General features: G+C 41.0%; 1 protein-coding gene across 8 annotated transcripts in view; it reads left to right on the plus strand.

Moving 5' to 3' along the window:
- Positions 1–3,580: 3,580 nt before the first annotated feature.
- The window catches only part of LOC104233012 (uncharacterized), a 33,362-nt gene continuing 13,671 nt past the window's right edge, over positions 3,581–23,271 (plus strand). For 2 of the 8 annotated variants that reach the window (XR_011406036.1, XR_011406034.1), the window contains exons 1-3: positions 3,581–3,764; positions 4,865–5,175; positions 5,277–5,711. Coding sequence is in view for 5 of the 8 variants with exons in the window: in XM_070170763.1 (XP_070026864.1) it covers positions 15,724–17,268 (1,545 nt within the window). In the remaining 3 variants the exon portion in view is untranslated. Of the gene's footprint in view, positions 3,765–4,864; positions 5,176–5,276; positions 23,132–23,271 lie in introns of those variants that run through there. The other 6 variants (XM_070170763.1, XM_070170764.1, XR_011406035.1 and 3 more) reach the window with 6 other exon arrangements.

The raw sequence follows: 23,271 nt of genomic DNA on the forward strand, positions 1-23,271 counted from the left end.
AGTAGTGGAAGAGGAAGAGGCTCCGTCCTCGCCTGCTAAACCCTACACTTCGGGATAGCTTAATGTCGAGGCCGCTGCAAAGAATGTAGAGAAAAAGAGAAGAAAAAGGGGGTCTCTGGTTCCCTAGAGGCGAACGCCGAGGCCATGAAGAAGAGGTTCGTGGTCAGGGTCTTAGAGAGAAAAAATAAGAGTACTCGGGCCAGGGTATCGTACCCCGAATCCCTTTACCAGCTCAGGGACTACCTTGAAGATGACGACTTGGATTTCATTGCCCATGGGCTAGCCATTGATGCAGAAGAGCAGGCAGCATAAGAAGGAAGTGACCGGGGGGCGAACCCTCTTTGGCTTGGGAGCCTGAAGGAAAGCTAGTGGCTACGACCTCTCGATAAGCTACTCCCTCTCCGAGAGAAGCCTCCAATGTAATTGACATCCTGAGTCATCATCTCACATGAAGTCTCTATTTTACGAGGTTTAGGCCATTAAAGAAAACCAACCGAGATATCATGGGCCATAGACAAGGCCCTAAAACTATTATTTGAAGGCATGGACATCGGTGAATTAGAGGACTACTCCGGGTTTGGTCACTTAGAGATCTCAAAAAGGGATATGCTGCCAGAGTTAGGCGGGCCGAGATCAAGCCAATAGCTGGTGAAGCAGTTCCTAGCCCCGAGTGTAGATCTCAACATAAAAGAACGGTCATGTTTACTGATAGGTTTCAAGTACTTTAGTTATAAGTACTTTACTTTATGTTTTGATAATCTAACAAACTTACTATCCAGAACTAGATAAGTAACTTGTTATACATGTACAAGACCTCAAGAACACAAGGTCCCAGGTTGGGATTCAGCGTGGAATACGATTCAACTCTTCAGAAGTGGAAGGAATAGCTGAGGGACCAGGTTTGTACCAGTTCCCGAGGAGCCTGTACGAAGTCAACTTTCCAGTTGGAAAGTTGCTACCTGAATATGCTATAGTGCAGAATAGCGCTACAATCAACTTTTCACGGAAGACGTTTTACCTACCTTGCTCACATCATTGTAAGTGATGTCACACATGTATATATGCATTCACGGGAGGTAAAACAAAATACTTGAACATTTAACAAGCTCATTTATGATGACTATCCAGCAACCAAGTTTCATGTGTTTCAAGAACAAAGAAAAAAACAACTACGAACCAATTCCCAAATAGAGTTTTTGTATGTCTTTAGCTAAGTTGTAACTTTGTAATAGTTCTTTAATTGTAATTCCTATCTAGCTTGTTTAGAAGTATTCTATAGGAACCCATTTTTAAACCTTAAACAAGAGTGTTTGAGTCTTGGCTAGAGTTAGTCATGTTGTAAAGTGATTGTATTAGAGTTATTACAAAGTGGCTTGTAATAGAGTATTACATGTTAGTAAGGGATTAAAAGGTTAATTCCTAGGTTGCATAGGTTGTAATCTAAAAGTTTGCTCAGTAAAGAATTTGGAATCCTACAAGGGTAGGTCGTGGTTTTTAATCCTGTTGAGCTGGGAATTTTCCACGAAAAATTCCTCTTGCCATTTAATTACTGTTGTGGGTGTGTGTACTGTTGGACCGAACAGAGAACCTGGTTCTCTATAGAGTTTGGTGGATCCTTATATTCTATAATTTACGATCCTAGCGGATACCCGGGTGCTGTCCGGATCGGTTGGCATTGCTAGCTACAATCGCTACTTGGTGACCGAAGAGGACCAAGCTAAGATGAACGAGGTAGATGCATCGAGCCTTTTCAACGAGGCACTACAGGCACTGAACATTGTATGTTTTTCTTTCTTTGTATCCCTTAAAGGGTTCATTTAACCTTTGCATATTCTTATGATCTCATCATTTTTGTTTCTCATGCCTCGGTGCTTCATCACGAGAGCTTCCATCAGTCTTTAATATAGGTGAGCCAAATCAAGTTCAAGCTCAAGGAATAGGTTCGGTAGAAGGACATCTACAAAGCTCTTAGAGAGAAAAAAGACGAGGCCCTCAAGGACCTCCCATCCTCGAAGCTGAGTAGGAAAAGTCTCAAAAGGAGTCCTCGTCGGTGAAACGGGAACATATTGTTCTGGTCGAAAAGGTAAGGGTATTTTAGATTAATAATGAGAGGCTAAGAATAGCTGCAAATAATGCAACCTCACAGGTCTAAGAGAAGATATACCTGATCAACCAATTCCGAGCCGAAAAAAACGAGGTCAAAGCATCAGCCGAGGCGTTGAGGAGCAAGGTGGATCTTCTGGCCTCGAAAAAGGAGGCTACCAAAGAGGATTTGGCATCGGCCAAGGACCAGCTCAGAGTGATGAAGGATAAAGTCGACAAGTGGTCTCGACTAAATAATGAGCTCCGAGCACAACTGGACTCGGCCATCTCATAACGGAATGCCCTCGGACGGGAGTATCTCACGTTTATGTCCAAGTAGTAGGTAGCTTCGAACAAGTCCTCCGAGGCCCAGGATATGCTGGCTGATAGAATATAAGGGTCAACCAAACTCTATAGAGAACCAGGTTCTCTATCACATTCAACAGTATACATATAGAGCAATAATTAAATGGCAAGAGGAATTTTACGTGGAAAGTTCCCAGCTCAACGGGATTAAAAATCTCGACCTACCCTTGTAGGATTTCAAATTCACTACTGAGCAACTTTTAGATTACAACCTATTCAACCTAGGAATTAACCTCTTAATCCCTTACTAACTTGTAATACTCTTTTACAAGCCACTTTGTAATAACTCTATTACAAAGACTTTACAGCATGACTAACTCTAGCCAAGACTCAAACGCACTAGTTTAAGGTTTACAAAAGGGTTCCTATAGAATACTTCTAAAAAAGCTAGATAGGAATTACAATTGAAGAACTATTACAAAGTTACAACTCAACTAAGGACATACAATAACTCAATGTGGGAACTGGTGCGTAGTTGCTTTGTTCTTTGTTCTTGAAGCACTTGAAACTTTCTTGCTGGATAGTCACGTGAATGAGCTTCTGAAAAGTTCAATTGAGTTTGTTTTACCTTTCTTGATTGTATATATACATGTGTGACATCACTTACAATGATGTAAGAAAGGTAGGTAAAAAGTCTTCAGTGAAAAGTTGACTGCAACACTGTTCATGTACTGTAGCGTGTATAGGTAGCAACTTTCTAACTGAAGAGTTGACTTCGTATAGTCTCCTCGGGAACTGGTAGGGACCTGTTCCCTCAGTTGTTCCTTCCACTCTGAAGGGTTAAATCAGAACGCACTACTAGAAAACAAATTTATTGGAATAGTTTTTGGGCAACGGTTTTGTAATTGTTACAATAGATCATATTTTGGAACGGTTTTAACCATCCCAATAAAGTCAAAAGGCTTCTGGCACACTTTTGAACAATAACCGTTCCAATAGTCTATTAACCATCACCATAAGTATCTGTACGGAGATGGTTTTTATATGCGATACAATAAGGTTGTTTGTGGGAACGGTTTTGTGAAATAAAAAGCTATTAGAGCGGTTTAATTTTCCCTCCTCTGTTTCCCTCATAGGTTTTTATTAAAAAACAAAAATAATGGACCCCACTAATATCTTAATAACTCTGAAACACAAAACCAACCTAGAAGACATCGACTTCACTCTCAACAGCGATTCCCCCAAAATCTCAAACACCTCTCTCTCTGTTCATCAACCTAGAACCCACCAGCGAACTCTGTCGACCAGCTCCGGTGAAGGACGATTATTTCCGGTGAAGGACGACTATTATCGGCTAATATACCACAATATCTGAGGTAGGCTTTCGGGTTTTTACCTGTTCGATGTTTGCTGTTACTGTTCGATTTTGCTTTCTTCTTCCCTAGTCTGAAAAATTATTTCCTTGCTCCTTCTATTTTCTTTCTTTGATAATATTTCTGATAAACCCATTATTTTGCTTCTGTTTTGTTTGTATTATGCGATATATTTTGTGATTTTTAGTTTTCAGAATTGGGGGATTTAGTTGTTAGGTTTTTATTTAGAGACTGTCTTCCAGGGGCTTTTAACTTCTAAAGTCTACTAGTGTAAAGCCTAGTTTTCAAGATGCAGAACGACGAGGGACAAAACATGGACCTTTACATCCATAGGAAGTTCTCTGCCACTAACAGGTTGATCACTTCTAAGGATCATGCTTATGTCCAGCTCAACGTTGGGCATTTGGATGAGTTTAGCCGAGGAAGACGCTGATAGTGCTCTTGATAGGCTTTGGCTAAAGAAGAAAGCTGAAGTTGGACAACAATGAGTCTATTTGCTTTTGTCTTGCCAGCAGTTCTTTTTGTTGTTAGTGGCTTGATCTCTTCTTTGTTTAACGTTCATTATTAGACAAATGGAACTGCATTTATATTACATTTTTACTATTTTAGTGATGTGACTTGATTCTTTACTGTTAAGAATTTTTTTGGAGATGGCGGACCATTTAGCTGGTTGAATCATTTATCCTGCTTCATGAGCCACTTGTTTTTTTTAATAAGTTAATGTATTTCATAGAAAGCATCAAGAAGATGTAGAATTTAGCTCTGTTTTGTGAAATGGTTGACTGTTTACTTGTGGATATTGAATAAAGGTTCGGAAAATCAGCTTGCAATGTTGAGTCCCCCAACCATTTATCTTCCCAGAACCTTATTTTTGCTCCATTGCCTTCCTTAAACTTGCATTGGTGATAAAGCTCCTCCCCTAGTTCTTAAAAAAAAAGGTCCTTATCTTCTAGATTGATTGTGCAATTTAAGGATGAACTATATGACTTGAGAGATCAATTAAGTTATGAGAATAATTGGTCATATATATCTGAATGGCTTGTACTGAAGAACATGAATGATCCATAATGAAGTTGTTGTTTGATGTTTCTTTCTTCTTGCAGAGAATGTCCCAAATTAATATTGAAAACCGGAAAAAGTTAGAAGAATCCTCACACTGGTGGAAAAAAAAGTTTTGCTTTAGTTCGCTCTAAGTTGGTGTGTAACTAACAAATCATGGCAACCAATTTCTCAATTTTGGCTCTTGTTTAGTACATGGTAGATCATCAAGAATGCTAACTTACTTTCATGTAAGTAGGAAAACGATAAGGAAACTTCGGCTCCTTTATCACCAAAGGAAGTCTTTGTAGATACAAGAAAAAGGAAAGATGGGCGATCATACAAGTTCTCGGATGAAGATACAACTAGTAAAATTGTGCGAATTATATTTAACTGATGTTATATTGAGATCAATTATTTGTTTTTATTAGTTTACTTTTTATTTACTTGTTCTATTTGTTTGAATTTTCTTTGAAGTCTGAAATGGAGGAAATTGAAGCACAACAAAATGAAAATGGCAATGAGTCCGTAGATGCATTTGCATATGTCATGAGCCTGAACATCCGGGACGTCTGAGATTGTATGAACGAGGGGTTATAAGAACTTCTTTGAGAGGGAAAATAGGATTTTTTGAATCCTCTTCAAATACTACAAATTCTCTACAAAAAATGGAGGAGAAGATACAAAGAATGGAGGAAAAAATTGAGTAACAAAAGGCAACTATCCGTCAAGAAGTTGTTGCAGATGTCCTTGCACGACTTTAGCGTTCAGGAATTAATATTGATGCTAACATTATTCTTGCGGCATTGGGTGATAATTCTCCAGGAGAAGCTTCTTCTGCACAGCAACCAACTTCGCAACCAATCCGTCGTCCATCCACTGATAGCAACAAAGAAGACCAACTCATTCTAGGTATTAATATTGCTTATTTAAAATAAAAAAGTACTGATTTAAATCCGTTCTTTTGGCAACGTACCTACTGATGGGTGGGTGAGGGATAGGGAATTTTCTTCTATTTTTTAATTTGACCCATTAAAATCTGCCGAAGATACTCTATTTCTTAGCGGTGTGCACTATAATAATCTTCCCATATCCATTTTTTAGTGCTTAATAGTGATAGTGATTAAGCACTCGTATCTGCTTTGTGATTTTCTTAATTTTGATTTGCATGTTCCATCTTTGCTGCTAAAAAGTTATTGATAGAAATTAGTATATCTTTGTCGCATGATGCATCTTTGTCGCATGATGCATCTGTGTTTTTGTTACGGCTATGTAAATTGTAATCTTGAATTAAAAATTCTGCTGCTGGTACCGCCCTCATGCTATGAACCCATAGCCTTCCAAACAAGGCATTGTACATCATATCCCCTTGATCATGTAGAATTTTTTTTCTTGGGTGGTCCCCATAGTGTTTAATGGTAGGCTTATTTCACCTTTCATCTTCTCGCATGCCATGTTGAACCCGTTCAACACTTGGACTGCCGGCATGATTTGGTCCAATAATCCCAACTCTTCTATGACCCTCCATCAGATGATGTTGGTCAAGCTACCTGGATCAATTAATACACATTTAACTCGAACTTTATTGACAAGTACGAATATTACTAGTGCATAGTTGTGAGGCTAGATGATGCCCTCAGTATCCTTGTCGCTGAATAAGATGGGCCCCTTCGGGACGTAATCCCGGGTTCATTTTTCCCTTGTGATAGAAACCTTGATGCATTTTATCATTGGCCCTTGGGGGCATCCACTCCCCCAATGATCATGTTGATCACGTGTTGGGATCCTCTTGTTCAATCTATTTGTTGGCATCCCTGTTATTGAAATGATTTTTGGCCCGTTCATTTATGAATTCTCGAAGATGTTCATTGTTGAATAGTCGAGCCACCTCTTACCTCAACTGTCAACAATATTTGATCATGTGACTGTGAGTACCATGGTACTTACATACCAAGCTATGATCCCTTTGTGCGGGATCGAACTAATGTGGCCTAGGCCACTTGGTCTCTTTGATGCAACCAATGGTTGACACTATATTCGCAACATCCACATTGAAGTTTTACACCAAAAATCTCGGTTCTTCCCTACCACCGAGCGATCTACCGAAACCGCCCTTACTCATCAAACCCCGGTTGCTTGTTGTTTGGTGCTTGATAACTTCTCATGTCGTTCCTGGTTGGGTGGTGACTGTATCTATTTCCCTCTTTGTCCGAGTCATACGGGTGATACCGATCTCAGACCGGCCTTGGCTCCTAGTCCCTAATCCTTTTAGATTTGTCATTCGCTCTGTTTGGGTAAATAGACCTCGAGGGCGGCCCCAACTGGTCGTCCTCGACTATGATCTTTGACTTATGCCTGCTTTGGACGTCGACCCAAGTAACCGCTGGGTACTCTACCAAGTTTTACTTCAATTATTGAGAAGCAATGGAACTTCGCGGTTTGAGCCCTTGAGTGAACGCCAAAATGGCCCAATCATCCACGACCGGGGGCAGGTTCATTCGCTCAATCTGAAACCTTGACACGAACTCCCGAAGCATCTAATTATCTCTCTGCTTGAATTTAAATAGGTTTGATTTCCTCGTCTCGACCTTGATGGATCTGGCATGGGCTTTTAAGAAAGCATCTTCAAGAATAGAAATGAATCAATAGAATTCAGAGGCAGTTATGGTGCCATATCATCGCTTCTTTGGACAAGGTTTCCCCAAATTTCTTCACTAACTCTGATTTGATCTCATCGACTTCTTGGTCAAAGCCTTTAATTGCACATGTATAGGAAGTTACATGCTCGTTTAGATATATGATCCCATTATATTTGGGAATTCGGGCATTCGGAATCTCTTCAAGATTGGCTTCAGTGCCGTACTTGGGGGGAAAGTCTTATAAATGAATTATTTTGAATCCAGCCCTTTCAATATTGGAGGCGCTCCCGGGATCTGATCGACCCTCGAATTGTAAGTTTTCACCATCATGTCATTATCTTTTTTCTTACTAGACTCAACCCGTTTTGTTAGCGCTTCGAGCATTTTCATCAGCTCGAAATATTTCCCGAGCGCGAATTTATCTAGTTTCATGGCAATTTGTTCATCCATTTGAGCGTTTTCTTTTACCCACTCACGCTCGATCCTGTTAGGGGTGTGACTTTGGGTCTGCAAATGCGCTATTGCCGCTTGCTAAGCTTGTAACATTTTGAAGATCAACCGCAAGCTAACTCCATCACCTTTTCCTTTGGGTGCTTCTTGTGTAGATGGTCGAATTGCTCCGCGAATGCTATTTTCAGGGTCAGTTGGCAGTTGATGTTGATGGCAACCTGTGAGTTAGCGTTGACCGGGTCAGCGATTGGGACACCATTGGGATCAAGAGGGCGTACGACATTGCTGGGTGCCACGTTATTGTTTTCACCGTGGTGGCCTGACTCGACGTCAACGTTTAAGTTAGCGGACTGAGAATTTAACATTCTTAAATTAACCTGAAATCAAACTTCAAAGAGCAAGTGTAAAATACGGTGTGTGTTGTGAGCACGTGATTTTTGCCCTACGTGGGTTACTCTCATAATTCAAGAAAAATAAATTTTTTCCACTATTTGCAATTTTGTGAATTTTTGTGGCATTTTTTGTCAACTGTTTGCATTTATCTGTGCATGTTTATTTTATTTAATTCATGAAAAAAAATACAAAAATACCATGCGTTGGCATTTAGGATTGATTTTCACATTTTAAGATTAACTATTAAATTAGGTACTCAATTAAAATGAAAATCACAAGATTGGCTTACTTTTGCGTTTCTAGCCTTTTAATTCCAAATCAATAATTTCCCCTTTAATTTAGAAATAATTAATGCTTGTAAATATTATATTAGGTATTTAGCATAATTTAGTAAATTAATTATTTTTAGGAGTTTTAATTAATTAAGAAGGGAAAGAAAAAACAACAAATGAAAAGAGAGGAAAAAGAGAATTAAGAAAATAGGGCCGTTGAGTAATGGATTAAAATGCAAGGCCCAAATGCCATTCAACCCAAATAAATTCGACCCAGTCCGCTCAGGCCCAACCCAATTCCAGCCTTACCCTCTCGTCTGCCTTAAACTGACCCGAATCGTTCCCAATAATTCATAACTAAAAGAAGCGAACGGGCGAGCCGTAAGTCCCAAACCCAATGCGTTACTGTTCTTCTTCTCCGAAGAACACGCGAACAAGCCCCAAATTCAGGCAAAATCCATGGCGAGTGAGCATCAAACCTCACACCACGCATTTCCCCCTACTCTCTTCTTGCCATTTCTAACGGTTCTGACACCAAAGATTCCCCCTCCTCTCACTCGCTCGAAGGTGAGATATAGCACGCGATTGGAAGGTTCTGAGAACTATTCGTTGGATGAGTGTGAGGCGTTGGATCGATTTCACCGAATCCAAGCCCCACATTCATTAGAGGTTCGTTTTCAAAAAGGTTGTTTCTGATTTTTGTAATTGGGGAGGATTTCAGAGAATTCTGGGGTAAAAAAAATCAGAGGAAGAAAAATGGAGGTTTGGTTCTGAGTTTTCTTAGGTTTTATTCATTCTATTTTCTTTTCGTTTTTTGAAAGAGAACGGGAAAATTTTCGAGTTCTTTTCTTTTGCTTGTTCTCACTTTGCTTCCAAAACTCTGAAAATTCGAAGAAAAAAAATCCATTTTCCTTCCATGATTTCCTTTCAAGTGAATTTGATTTAAGCGAGCTCATCACTGTTGAGAGCTGCTGGTCGAGTTTCCTCCCTGGCTGCTAAGTCCTGTTTCTCTGCTGTTGCTTTGTTTTTGGATTTCCACTACTAAACCTTCTTGTATTCTGCTCTTGGAAGTAGTTGAAGTTTTGCGCGTTCGGGTGCATTTCCTCTCTTGTACTACTTTGTTTAGACGGCTTAAAACATGGTTAAGAAGTTCAATCTTGATTAAGCTAAAATTTATGCATTGTCGACGTGATAAGTTACATTTTGATGAAACCTGTGGTTGCTAGCAGAGTATGAATCTGCGACGCTTTAACTTTTGAATTCTTGTTGTTTGTTCCATTAGTTTGCTTTGTTTGGTTGAAGCTTGGGTAGTCGTGAAAATGTTAGCCGAATCTCATTCTAGCGACATATTATGTTATGATTTTTATGAACATTTAGTACATTTTTCTTAGTTGGAGCCCGGAAGAGTTCTGGAAACAAGTGTTGTTTTCTGCCTATTGATAGTCTAGTTTGCTTGTTGCTGTTCTTTGTTCTGTCGAGTCCTTATGTCAACTGATAGCTCTATTTGATCGGGAAACAATTGGTGTTGAAACTCAGCTGTGTCACTGCTTGTACATGTGCAGATTTCCTCTATTTTCTTTTCCCCTGCTCGAAAAGTTATCTGCATTGTTACAGCTATAAGAACTCTATTTTGTCGTGCTACTAAAAAGAACTGATTCAAGCAATGAATTGTGTTGAAATATGTAGCATTTTGGGATACTTGTTTGGACTGTCAGCCTGTTGAAAGGTGCCCTGTTTTGCACTGTCTAGGCAGCTCTATTTCCTGCTTTGCTCGAAATTTACATGCCTTGTTTCTGCTACAAGACTTCTGCTCTTTCGAGCTGTTGAAGAAGTCAATTTGAGCAGTTGTTGGCCTGCCCTGTTTTGCACTGTCTATGTAGCTCTGTTTCCTGCTCTTGTTCAAAAATTCTGCATTGTTAGCCATGGTGTTCTGTTTGGGAATTTAGCACACAACTAGTCAATAGTTGTGCTAAGGCTGACTTTAAATCGATTCGTTCAAATAGCTTAATAGTGATATGTTCTGCTGGCAGTCTTCTTTGTGCTGATGATAAGCTGTAGCATTTGTGCTGCTGGCAGTCAATTTGATAAACTTGTAAGCTTGCTTAATCTGACCTACCTTTACCTGAACTTCGATTAGTGTATTGTAAATGACAACATCTGGATTGATTCCACTATCTTTCATCTGCTGGAAAAGCTTGTTTACTTCCTCAATTCTGCCAGCCTTCTCGAGCACATTTATCATGGTGTTATACATTACAATGTCAAGGTGTTATGACCATTCTCATGTCAGTTTTATTTGGCCTCATATTTTGTATTTAAGAACTCTTTCCTTAGTTGGCATCTGTTTCTTCTTGGTTCAATGGTGATGCAAGTACTGTTAAGTATATATTCCCTTTTCTGTTAGATCAAGTTTAGGCTGAATAATATGGATATTATTTGTTTAGGCAAGGACATTGTTTATGTAGTATCCCAATTTAGAAGGCTTCTTTGAGTCAGAGCCAGGCCATTTCCTTTGTTTGGGGCCTCCAATACTTTTGTGTGGGCTCATGCCTTTTTTTTGCAATGAATTAGTTTTCCCTCACACAAGCCTTTTGGCTAATTTAAAAGGAACTTTTAACTACATTTAGTGTTAATTGATTAAGCCCATCATGTAGATTGAAGGTGAGTCATAACTAGATAACTCATAGTTCATGGCCCTTCAAGCTATAGTTTGAATATCCTTTAAAAATGGAATTGAGGTGCGTCGCGGCAAGTAAGATGAAAAATCGCGCGGTCCTCTTTAATTATGTCTTGAAAAACATTTAGAATTCGAGGTGTGCCATTTAGTAAAATTCCATGGTCCTCGCAAAGTTAAAAACGCGTAGTTGCTTTAGGTGCAATATTTTAATAAAATTACTTTTCCTAAATTCGGGTGCACATTTATGTGACCCAAATCTAAATATGTCAAAAATCACGGGTGCATTTATGTGACGTGGTTCGAGACGTGTTTTAATAACGTTGCAATCTTCTTTAAAAATGAATAAAAGCGGTTTAAAGTTAAAATTGCACATAGGTTAAAACCTATATTAAAATCAGATAATTAAGCCAAATATAACAGTTGAGCGACCGTGCTAGAACCACGGAACTCGGGAATGCCTAACACCTTCTCCCGGGTTAACAGAACTCCTTACTCAGATTTCTGTTTCGCGGACTGTTAAACAGAGTCATATTCTCCTCGATTCGGGATTAATTTGGTGACTTGGGATACCACAAATCTCCCAAGTGGTGACTCTGAATTTCTTAGTATAAATCCCGTTTCGATTGTCCTTTAATTGGAAAAATTCTTTTATACATCCCCTTTCGAGGGTGTATCTAAAAAAGGAGGTGTGACAGCTCTGGCGACTCTGCTGGGGATCGAACCCAGAATCTCTGGTTCAGGGTTCAAGAATTCGAGCATAGAATAATTATTATGTTTGGCTTTATTTATTATCTGATTTTATTACATGATTGGGCCTAATGTGCTAAATGTTGCTTTTTATCGCTTTGATATTATCTGAACTGTATATATAAACATCTACAAAACCCCTCTCATCTCTCTCCTGAGGAGTGCACGTTGATTGTCACTTCTTTCTATTAGTGTCAAATCCGAAATAGAACGAGGCTCGGAGAAGTTGCAAAGCCAGATGATCCTTTGGTTACCAGTACGCAGCCCCCTCCTCGGCTCGAGTTGTCCGCTCGGGTAAGCCAGGTCTAGAACAAATAAACCTAGGGTTTTAAATCTAGTATAACAATACCTCATGCCGGATCCCTAGTAGGAGCGTTTTGCTTGCATCATGTGCATATCTGACTTTGGAGACTCAACACAGTGGTTGGGTCTGTCTTGGACATGTGCACCCGAAATAAAAGATCACCCTGATGCATCGTACTTGCTACTTGTGCATTTATTTGCTTCGGATTTGCATGTTGACCGGCTTTTGAATAAAAGGAGAGAATTTGGAAAAGAAATAGCAGTATGAGGGTTAAAGAAAGTTAATCGCCTGTTTTGAAAAAAACCAATATCCAAATCGTGTTGAAACTCTGCCAAATTTTTGAGAAATTGAATAATCTTTGTCTTCAAAAATAGTTTGTTTTATTTGCCAACGGAATGGACAAAAAAGAGTTTTGCCAATGGAGTGAGAAAAAAAGAAGAGAAGAAAAAGAAGTTTTTTTTATTTTCCCGAACTACGCCAGTTTGATTCTCACAGGGTGTGAGATACGTAGGCAATCCCCATCGGGTCCAACTTCCTCTTTGCAAAAATAATCCAAAAGAACAAAAAATTTACTTTTATTTGAAAATAGTTAGGGTGATTCCATTCTTGTCATAAATAGCCGATTGTCCCTAAAAGGGCGCCAGAAGGCTGTTTTTGCAAGAACAACTGCATGTGGTCATTTTACAAGGTTTTCACCGGTTAGCCAACACAGCCTTAAAATCTTCATCTTTGAGCTGCTGAAAGGCCGTATTTGCAAAACCGGATTTTTTTTTTGAAAAAATGGGAAAAGAAAAAGTGTGTCAATTTTGTCTTTGAGTCAAATGAGTCTTGATTTTTGCTTAATAACCCTAATAAATGTGCATAATGAGCACGAGTCCAAGTTTGCCGATAGCAGTCATGAACAAGATCCCTTTGGAGTTGCACATGTGGTGGGAATATCTGGGAAAATCATAGCAAGATAAGGTCAATATACATTTAGGAGGTCTCACCGGGTTGTTAAAAATCAGGCCCAGAGGAGATGTCATAAAGGCTTTGGTTACGTTTTGGGACCCGGCCCATAACGTGTTTCACTTTTCGAATTTTGAACTCACACCAACCTTGGAAGAGATAGCAGGTTATATGGGAAGTACTGAAGGGATGAGGCATAAGTATCTGATCGCTCCAAGAGCCGTTAACTCTCACAAGTTCATGGATTTGCTAAAGATAAGCAAGGGAGTACAGTATTCCGAGTTGGAGGATGGTTTTGCTACTCTACGTTTTATATACCAGAGGTATGGGCATGTAGAAGGGTTCAATGATCCGGCAAGCGGGGTTTGTAGCAAAGGAAACCGAACAAAATGGGTTGCGCATAGGCATTTCGCCTTCATGGTAGCTTTTTTAGGCCTTGTGGTATTTCCCCGAAAAGACGGGAATATTGATTTACGGTTGGCCGGAGTCGTTAAGGTCCTGATTACCAATGCCAAGAGCATTCTCGCCCCTATGATAGTGTCTGAGATATACCGAGCTCTCACAGCCTGTAAAGTTGGGGCAGATTTCTTCGAGGGGTGCAATTTGCTATAACAGATGTGGATGATCAAGCACCTGTGCCATCGCCCTCAGTATATGAGTTATGGATCCACAGAGAAAAGTTGTATTGAAGAGTTTGACACAAGAATTGCAAGGTTTAAGCGGCCAGAGGGTTTTGAAGATTGGGTATCCTGCCTTCGCTCCATTACTGAAGGGCAAATAGAGTGGACATTAGGTTGGCTTCCTGTTGAAGAAATTGTGTATATGCCCGCCACTGGTCCTTATTTCCTCCTGATGGGTCTGTGAGGTATTCAAACTTAAGCTCCTTAAAGGGCGATTAGACAGTTGGGAAGGTGGCAGGTGATTCATCCAGATGAAGATCTTAGTACGCATGCGGTCGAGGTTAGTTCTGACGGTCAATTTCATGAAGAGATAGTTCGTTATATTTGGAATGAATGCCAGTACTTGACAGTAAACACTCGAGTGCGTGATTTATCTAGAGGCGAAGTTTCACCCGCCTATCTTGCTTGGTATAGAAAAAAGAACACTGCAAGGGCTGAACCAGAAAGACCAGCCAAAAAGCCTCACATTCAGGAATTCGTTGAAGCGTCACAAGAACAGTGGGCTTGGGTGGCTAAAGAGAATGAGTACAGTGCCACAATAGAAAAATTGGAAAAGCAAATCAGGGAGCTTCAATTCGAGAGTAGCTTGAAGATTGCGGTGGATGAAGGGAAAAATAAAAGGCTAGCCAAAGAACCTGAAGCCCTTCGATCTCAAATTCAAAAGATGAAAGTAGCGGCAGAAAATCCAGCCTGAAGCGACAGAGATGAAAAACTCATAGCTAACCTAAGGCAGAAAGTGAGTAACTATAGTTTCGATTTGAACAAAGCAGAAAGTGAACTAGCCATGGCTCAAAAACAATTGGCTAAAAATGCAGACGAACGGGCATGCCTGGTTAAGCAGTTGAGAGAAAGGTACGACGATGAGGTCGCAGGGTTAAAGAAAATGGTCATCGCCACGGAAAACAAAATGATCAAGTAGGCAAAAGACTTCAAAGTTGAAAGGGAACATTGTTATACGGCACTGGCGCAGTTAGAAATAGATTTGCAACAGCTTCAGGAACAAAATTATGCTGCTGAGCAAACTTTGGAGGCCAGGGCCTAGCAGATTGGGCGTTTGTTACAAGAAAAGGGCGTCATAAAATAGAGAATTAGAAACATCGTTGACTACATCATTATGAAGTGCCACGTCTGTGAGGATATGACTTGCACTACATTCTTTGCAGCGGTGATGACCTTTGTTAAAAAAGTAATGAACGACTTGGACCAACTTCAAAGGGATCTTTCACATAGGCCCGTGGCGAAACCGAATGATGTCCCGTAGGCACCAGGAGCATTGATGTACTCGTGATTTTCATTGAGTTTGTATTTCCTTTTCTGTTAGAGTCTATAAGTCATGTTGGGTTTGTATTTTCTTTCTGTTTTTGAGTCTATAAGTCACCAGGAACAAATGTATGATAGAAACGGTTAACTGCTTAGGTGCATTCATCCCTCAAATGGGAGATTACCAACTTGTTGAAAACCTAACCACTAACAATGTTGTTGTTGATGAATTGAGTTTAGGAAGGTGGTTAGCTGGTCGGCATTCTGGCAACTCATTCATACAACACCCGATCGAAAGACAGGTTGAATATGGCCAATCAGGAACCAGAAACAAGTATTGTCGACCCATCGAAAGAAGTAGAAGAAATGGACATTAATGCAATGAGGGAGGAAATGTATAAGCTAAAGCAACAGATGGCTGAAATGTACCAAGCCTGGGCGAAGGAGCATCCACCGCCAGTATATCCCGCTAACCCCACTTATGTCCCACCATTGGCTCAACCTCAGGAACCTCCCACTGTGAACTCATCTTCAACCTTTCCCCTACACCAACAATGCCAAGGCACCACTTCTCATACATCACAAGCTCCCCACCCAAACAAGTCTCATACCCTCCTCCACCAATTACACTTGTTTTTGTGGCACTTCCACCTGCTACATTACACAGATCTTCCAGTGAACCCCTATTCCAAACTCACGACAACCAGTACTATCCCCCTAAACCCACCTTCAAAGTCCCAGAACCATATCCTTACACTCCTCATCTTGATATCCCGACAGAGACCGAGAAACCGCCCAAAAATCCCGAGCATGAAGAGATGATCAGAAAGGTCAAAAGCTTAGAGCAATTGTTCCGAGATATGAGGGGGTTAGGGGGCCAAGTAAGTGTGGCCTACAAAGATTTATGTCTGTTCCCAGATGTTCAGTTGCCACCGGGGTTCAAAATGCCCAAGTTTGATTTGTACGATGGGCATGGTGACCCAGTAGCACACTTAAGAGGATTTTGTAGCAAACTGAGAGGAGCAAGCGGAAGAGATGAATTGCTGATGGCGTATTTCAGCCAAAGTTTGAGTGGGTCGGCGCTAGAATGGTACACCAGACAAGATCATAGCAGGTGGTATACATGGGATGATTTGGCCCAAGCCTTCGCCTGTCATTTTCAGTATAATCTCGAAATCATCCCAGATCGTATGTCGTTGACAAAACTTGAGAAGAAGTTCGGTGAGAGCTTCAGGGAATATGGATTCCATTGGAGAGAGCAAGAGGCGAGGGTTGAACCTCCGATGAAAGAAAGCGAGAAGGTTGATTATTTCTTGCAGGCTTTGGAGCCCACTTATTTTGGTCATTTGGTGTCAGCAGTGGGCAAGTCCTTTAATGAAGTTGTGAAAATGGGAGGCATGGTTGAGGAGGGACTCAAGTCCAATAAGATCATGAGTTATTCAGCAATCAAAGCAACCACTCAGGCCACTCAAAACGGTACTAGGGGTGTGCTCGGAAAGAAGAAGAAAGAGGATGTTGCGACGATCGAGTCAGCAACTTGGGGTGGATCCAGGAACCTTCCACATTACTACAACCAACCTCGACCCCATCCCCAAAATTACCCCGACACTCCATATAGCCCACCACAACATTACTACCCACCGCTAGATTCCCATTTTTCTATTCATCATGTACAAACCTATACCCAACCTCCCGCTCACGCACAATGGCGTGCGCCGGCTCCCCAAAATCCATACCAAGCTCCACAAAATAACTATCCACCCCCAAAAACCTACAGAAATCCTCCTGGAATAGGTTTTCGACCCAATCAAGCCTTTAAAAATGAGAGGTTGCAGAAGCAGAAGACTTTTACTCCATTGGGAGAATCCTATACTAGTCTATTCCACAGGCAGAGACAGTTGGGTATGTTGAATCCTATCGAGGCCAAAATGCTGAATCCCCTTCCCAGAAATCTTGACCGCTCGGTGAGTTGTGAGTATTGTTTGGGGGCCCCAGGACACGACACAAAGAAGTGTTGGAAACTGAAAACAGCTGTGCAAGAGCTTGTTGATACTCATCGGATCGAGGTTCAGGCCCTAGAAGCACCAAATATCAACTAGAATCCGCTACCAGCTCACCATGAGACCCATATGATTGAGTTGATACACAAGGGAGGGGAGCCTAAGAAACCCTCGCAGATGGTGATGATGATCCATTCCAGTGAAAATAGTCCTAAGGAAAAGATAATCAACGGGAAATTAGTGGTCCAGTTAAATGAGGTAGTCGGCAAGCCGGCTATGGTAGCCGAGAAAGGGTCGTCAAGTACTGTTGCAGTGAAACTAGAGAAAGCTAAAGTGGTGGTACCAGGGGTTACAAGTAAACATGTTGTGGTCGTGAAGGGTGCTCGCACAGAGCCTGTTATCATAAAACCGGTAACTCAATTACTGATAGTCAACAGCAAGGCGGTCCCGTGGAATTATGAACGAGTGACAACAACTTACCAGGGGAAAGAGGTTAGAGAAGAAGTGTGTGAGACCCATGGTTTGACTCGATCGGGAGATGCTTTGCCCCCCGAAGAGTTAAGGAAAGCTAAGACTTCAAAAGATAACCCAGTGTTGGTGAAGAAAGTTGTGACCGAGGAAGAAGTAGAGGAATTTTTGAAAAGATGAAAGTGCAAGACTATTCCATTGTGGAGCAATTGAGGAAAACACCGGCTCAAATTTCGTTATTGTCATTATTGATCCATTCTGACGAGCACCGTCGGGCTTTGATGAAGATCTTGAATGAGGCCCACGTTCCTGACAAAATCTCAGTAAACCACTTGGAAAAGATAGCTAACAAGATATTTGAGGTAAACAGAGTCACTTTTTCTGATGATGAGTTGCCCGTGGAGGGTACTGAGCACAATAGAGCCCTCTATCTGACGGTGAAATGCGAAGATTCCGTGGTTACTCGAGTATTGATTGACAATGGGTCTAGTGCGAACATTTGTCCTCTCTCCATGTTGAACAAGCTGAAAGTAGAAGATGAAAGAATTCACAAGAATAGTATTTGCGTTTCGGGATTCGATGGTGGAGGAAAAGATTCAGTTGGGGGCATAGTGCTTGCGCTCACCATAGGACCAGTTGATATTACTATGGAATTCCAGGTACTCGATGTGGCTGTTTCTTATAACTTGTTGTTGGGACGACCTTGGATTCATGCTGCCAAGGCAGTCCCGTCTACTCAGCATCAAGTCGTCAAGTTTGAATGGGATCGACAGGAAATTGTTATACACGGTGAAGATAATTTATGTGTGCCCAATGATTCCATTGTTCCGTTCATGGAGGTTGACGACGACAAGGGACCGTGGGTTTATCAGGTTTTCGACACAGTATCGGTAGAGAAAATTCCGGAAGAAAAGTGCGTTTCAACTCCAAAGATGGTTGCGGCATCAGTCATGGTAGTCGTTGAAATGTTGAAAAATGGTTTTGTACGGGGAAAGGGTTTGGGTGCATCACTGCAAGGTATTGTGCAGCCAGTTTCTCTTTCAAAGAATCTGGATACTTTTGGTCTTGGGTTCAAGCCCACAGTTGCAGATGTGAGACGAGCCCGCAAAATGAAACAAAAAGCATGGGCACTGCCAAAGCCAATCTCACGTCTGTTCAAATCATTCATCAGGCCGGGTGTTAGAAAGCAATTGTTGTCAAAGGTTCCTGGATCATTGATTGGTGTTGATGGAGACTTGGAGAAGGGACTTGAAAGGTTGTTCGCTGAGGCTAACATGGTTGAGGTCGGGGAAGGGTCAAGCAAGGCAGATATGCAATTCGTGGGACCACCTGCAAAAGTCAACAACTGGGAAGCCACTCCTCTTCCTATCCGAAGGGAATCTTGGTAGTGGGTTTTGATTTTCTTTTAGTTGTCTGGATTATTCCTGGGTCTGTAATTCAGATATTATGTTCCGTCCAGTTGGATGTGTTAAAACCCCGTTATCTTTAAATTCAATGAAATACAATTGTCCCTTTTCCTTCATTCCTTCCAATTTTATTTTTGTTTCTTCTTCTTTTGTACAATTTGTTTTATGTTGATATCAATGACATGACATACATGAAGAATCTTCTGCCTAGTTTTAAAAGCCAATCTAACTCTGAAATAATAATACAAGAAATTGAGTGTGATGACAAGTTGGAATTTGATGATGATGAGGCCTATGAAGAAATTAGTAAGGAACTAAGTCATTTTGAGGAAAAGCCCAAACCTAACTTGAACGATACCGAAGCAGTTAACCTAGGGGACCAAGATAATATCCGTGAAACTAAAATAAGTGTCCATCTAGAACCTCAACTCAGGGAGGAGATAATTAAAGCACTGTTCGAATACAAAGATGTTTTTGCATGGTCCTATGATGACATGTCAGGTCTAAGTACTAATTTAGTGGTTCACAAATTGCCAACTGACTCGGCATTTCCCCTTGTCAAACAGAAGCTGAGAAAATTCAAAATGGATATGAGTGTAAAGATCAAAGAAGAGGTCACCAAACAGTTCGATGCCAAAGTCATTCGAGTCACCCGGTATCCTACCTGGTTAGCCAATATTGTTCCTGTGCCGAAGAAGGATGGCAAGACCAGGGTGTGTGTTGACTATCGGGATCTCAACAAAGTGAGTCCAAAAGACATTTTCCCATTGCCGAACATACATATCTTGATTGATAATTATGCCAAACATGAGATTGGTTCTTTTCTGGATTGTTACGCGGGTTATCATCAGATCTTAATGGACGAGGAAGATGCGGAAAAGACAGCATTCATCATGCCGTAGGGAACGTATTGCTATCAGATTATGCCATTTGGTTTGAAAAATGCTGGGGCAACCTACATGAGGGCAATGACAACAATATTCCACGATATAATACACCGGGAAATCGAGGTGTACGTGGATGATGTGATCGTGAAGTCTAGAAAGTAGTCTGACCATGTCAGGGATCTGAGAATGTTCTTCCAAAGGCTTCGCAGGTACAATCTCAAGCTTAATCTTGGAAAATGCGCGTTCGAGGTTTCATCTGGAAAGTTGTTGGGGTTTGTAGTCAGCCGCCGGGGTATTGAACTGGATCCATCGAAAGTCAAGGCCATTCAGGAATTGCCACCTCTGAGGAACAAGACCGAGGTGATGAGTTTACAGGGGAGATTGAATTATATCAGCAGGTTCATCGCTCAGCTCACAACAACTTGTGAGCCTATCTTCAAACTGTTAAAGAAAGATGCTGCGGTCAAGTGGACGGCTGAATGTCAGGAGGCCTTTGATAAGATCAAGGGGTATTTGTCAAACCCACCCGTGTTGGTCCCGCCAGAACCAGGGCGACCTTTGATTCTATATTTGATGGTTTTGGACAATTCATTCGGTTGTGTATTGGGTCAACATGATATCACTGGTAGGAAGGAGCAGTCCATCTATTACCTTAGCAAGAAGTTCACGTCCTACGAGGTTAAGTATACTCATCTTGAGAGGACATGTTGTGCCCTAACTTGGGTGGCATAGAAGCTGAAACACTATTTGTCATCTTATACTACTTACCTCATATCTCGCTTGGATCCATTGAAGTATATCTTTCAAAAGCCTATGCCCACAGGGAGGCTTGCAAAGTGGTAGATCCTGCTCAGAGAGTTTGACATTGTCTATGTAACTCGGACTGCAATGAAAGCACAGGCCTTGGCAGACCATTTGGCCGAGAATTCGGTTGATGAAGATTATGAACCTTTGAAAACTTATTTCCCTGACGAAGAGGTGATGCATGTTGATGAGTTGGAACAAGTTGAGAAGCCGGGATGGAAACTTTTCTTTGATGGGCCTGCAAACATGGGAATAGGAGTGGTACTTATTTCTGAAAATAGGGCAATACTACCCTGTTACGGCTCAGCTTCGTTTTTACTGTACCAACAGCATGGCTGAATACGAGGCATGCATCCTGGGTTTGAGGTTAGCTATGGATATGGGTGTCCAGGAAGTCTTGGTCTTGGGCTACTCAGACCTTCTGGTGCACCAAATTCAAGGAGAATGGGAAACACAGGATCTAAAACTCATACCGTATAGACAGTGTTTGCATGATCTTTATCAACGATTTCAGTTGATAGAATTCAAGCATATACAAAGGATCCATAATAAAGTTGTCGATGCTTTGGCTACTCTAGCGTCAATGTTACATCATCCAGATAAGGCTTATGTGGACCCTTTGCAGATTCAGGTCCGTGATTAGCATGCTTACTGTAATATGGTGGAAGAAGAACTTGATAGGGAGCCATGGTTCCATGATATCAAAGAATACATTAGGATGGGAGTGTATCCGCTACAGGCCACAGGTGATCAGAAAAGAACAATCTGACGATTGGCAAGTGGATTTTTCTTCAATGGAGGAATATTGTACAAAAGAACTCCAGATCTGGGATTGCTAAGATGCATAGATGCAAGACAGGCCACAACTATCATAATTGAGGTACATTCCGGAGTTTGTGGACCACATATGAGTGGATATGTTCTGGAAAAGAAGATTCTCCGAGTAGGTTACTATTGGCTCACTATGGAGCGGGATTGCATCAGTTTTGTGCGCAAATGTCATCAGTGTCAAGTGCATGGAGATTTGATTCATTCTCCACCATCTGAATTACATATAATGTCTGCATCATGGCCTTTTGTTGCTTGGGGCATGGATGTCATTGGGCCAATCGAGCCAGCAGCATCAAACGGACACAGATTTATTCTGGTAGCCATAGATTATTTCACTAAGTGGGTTGAAGCGAATACTTTCAAATCTGTGACCAAGAAAGCAGTGGCCAACTTTGTGCATTCAAATATCATCTGTCAGTTTGGGATTCCGAAGGTAATCATTACGGACAATGGCGCTAATCTCAACAGTTATCTGATGATGGAGACATGTCAGCAGTTTAAGATTACACATCGCAATTCCACCCCATATCGCCCTAAGGCGAATGGAGCCGTCGAGGCAGCCAACAAGAATATAAAGAAGATACTTCGAAAAATGGTGGAAGGTTCTAGACAGTGGCATGAAAAGCTATCATTTGCATTGCTGGGATATTGCACTATTGTCCGTACTTCAGTAGGGGCTACTCCTTATTTGTTGGTGTATGGCACGAAGGCAGTAATACCCGCAGAAATTGAAATCCCATCCCTTCGGATTGTTGCTGAGGCAGAAATTGATGACGTTGAATGGGTAAAACCCCGCTTGGAGCAATTAAGTTTGATTGATGAAAAGAGATTGGCGGCAGTATGTCATGGCCATTTCTACCAACAAAGAATAGCGAGAGCATATAACAAGAAGGTACGTCCACGGAAGTTCGAAGTGGGTCAACTAGTGTTGAGACGTATCTTTCCTCATCAGGCTGAAGCAAAAGGAAAATTTGCCCCAAACTGGAAGGGACCATTTGTTGTATCTAGAGTATTGTCCAATGGCGCATTGTATTTGACAGATATAGAAGGCAAATGTGTAGAAATGGCTATCAATTCCGATGCAGTCAAAAGATACTATGTATGATTTCCTTGTTTGATTGTACTTGTTTGTATTTGGCATATTTTGAAGATTGAAATGATGAAGGCGTTTTGTTCTGCTATCTAAACACTTTATCCCTTATCATTCCTTTTTGAGCCTTATTTATTTTCTTTCATACCCCTCTTTCGGGATCAACGGCACAATTCAGAAACGCAAGTGCAGAGGATAAGTAAGTGAAATGGAAAAGAAAGAGTGAACAAGAAAGGAAAAGGAGAAAAAAATGAAAAGAGAGGAGAAAGAGAAAGTAAAGAAAAGAAAAGAGAAAAGCAAAAAGGAAAAAAAGAGGGAAAAGAAAAAAAAACGAATAACAGAAAAAAAAAAAAAAGAGAAAAGAAAAATCACAACAACGAAGTAATTTCTATGACATGAACTATGTTCGACCTGATTCCTTTTAAGAATACGTAGGCAGCCTCACGGTTCGGTCCCATCAAAACAAAAATCCAAAAGTCCCCAAATAAGAAATTGGGGCAGAAATTGTGGATGTTGTAAGAAACTCGATTCTGAAAGTTGTAATTTTAACCCATTTGAATTAACCTTTTTATACCCTTTCTTTCTAACCCTGTCCAAAAGCCCACATTACGGTCCA

This window comes from Nicotiana sylvestris, chromosome 3 (genome assembly GCF_000393655.2).
Source record: "Nicotiana sylvestris chromosome 3, ASM39365v2, whole genome shotgun sequence".
Lineage (NCBI taxonomy): Eukaryota > Viridiplantae > Streptophyta > Magnoliopsida > Solanales > Solanaceae > Nicotiana > Nicotiana sylvestris.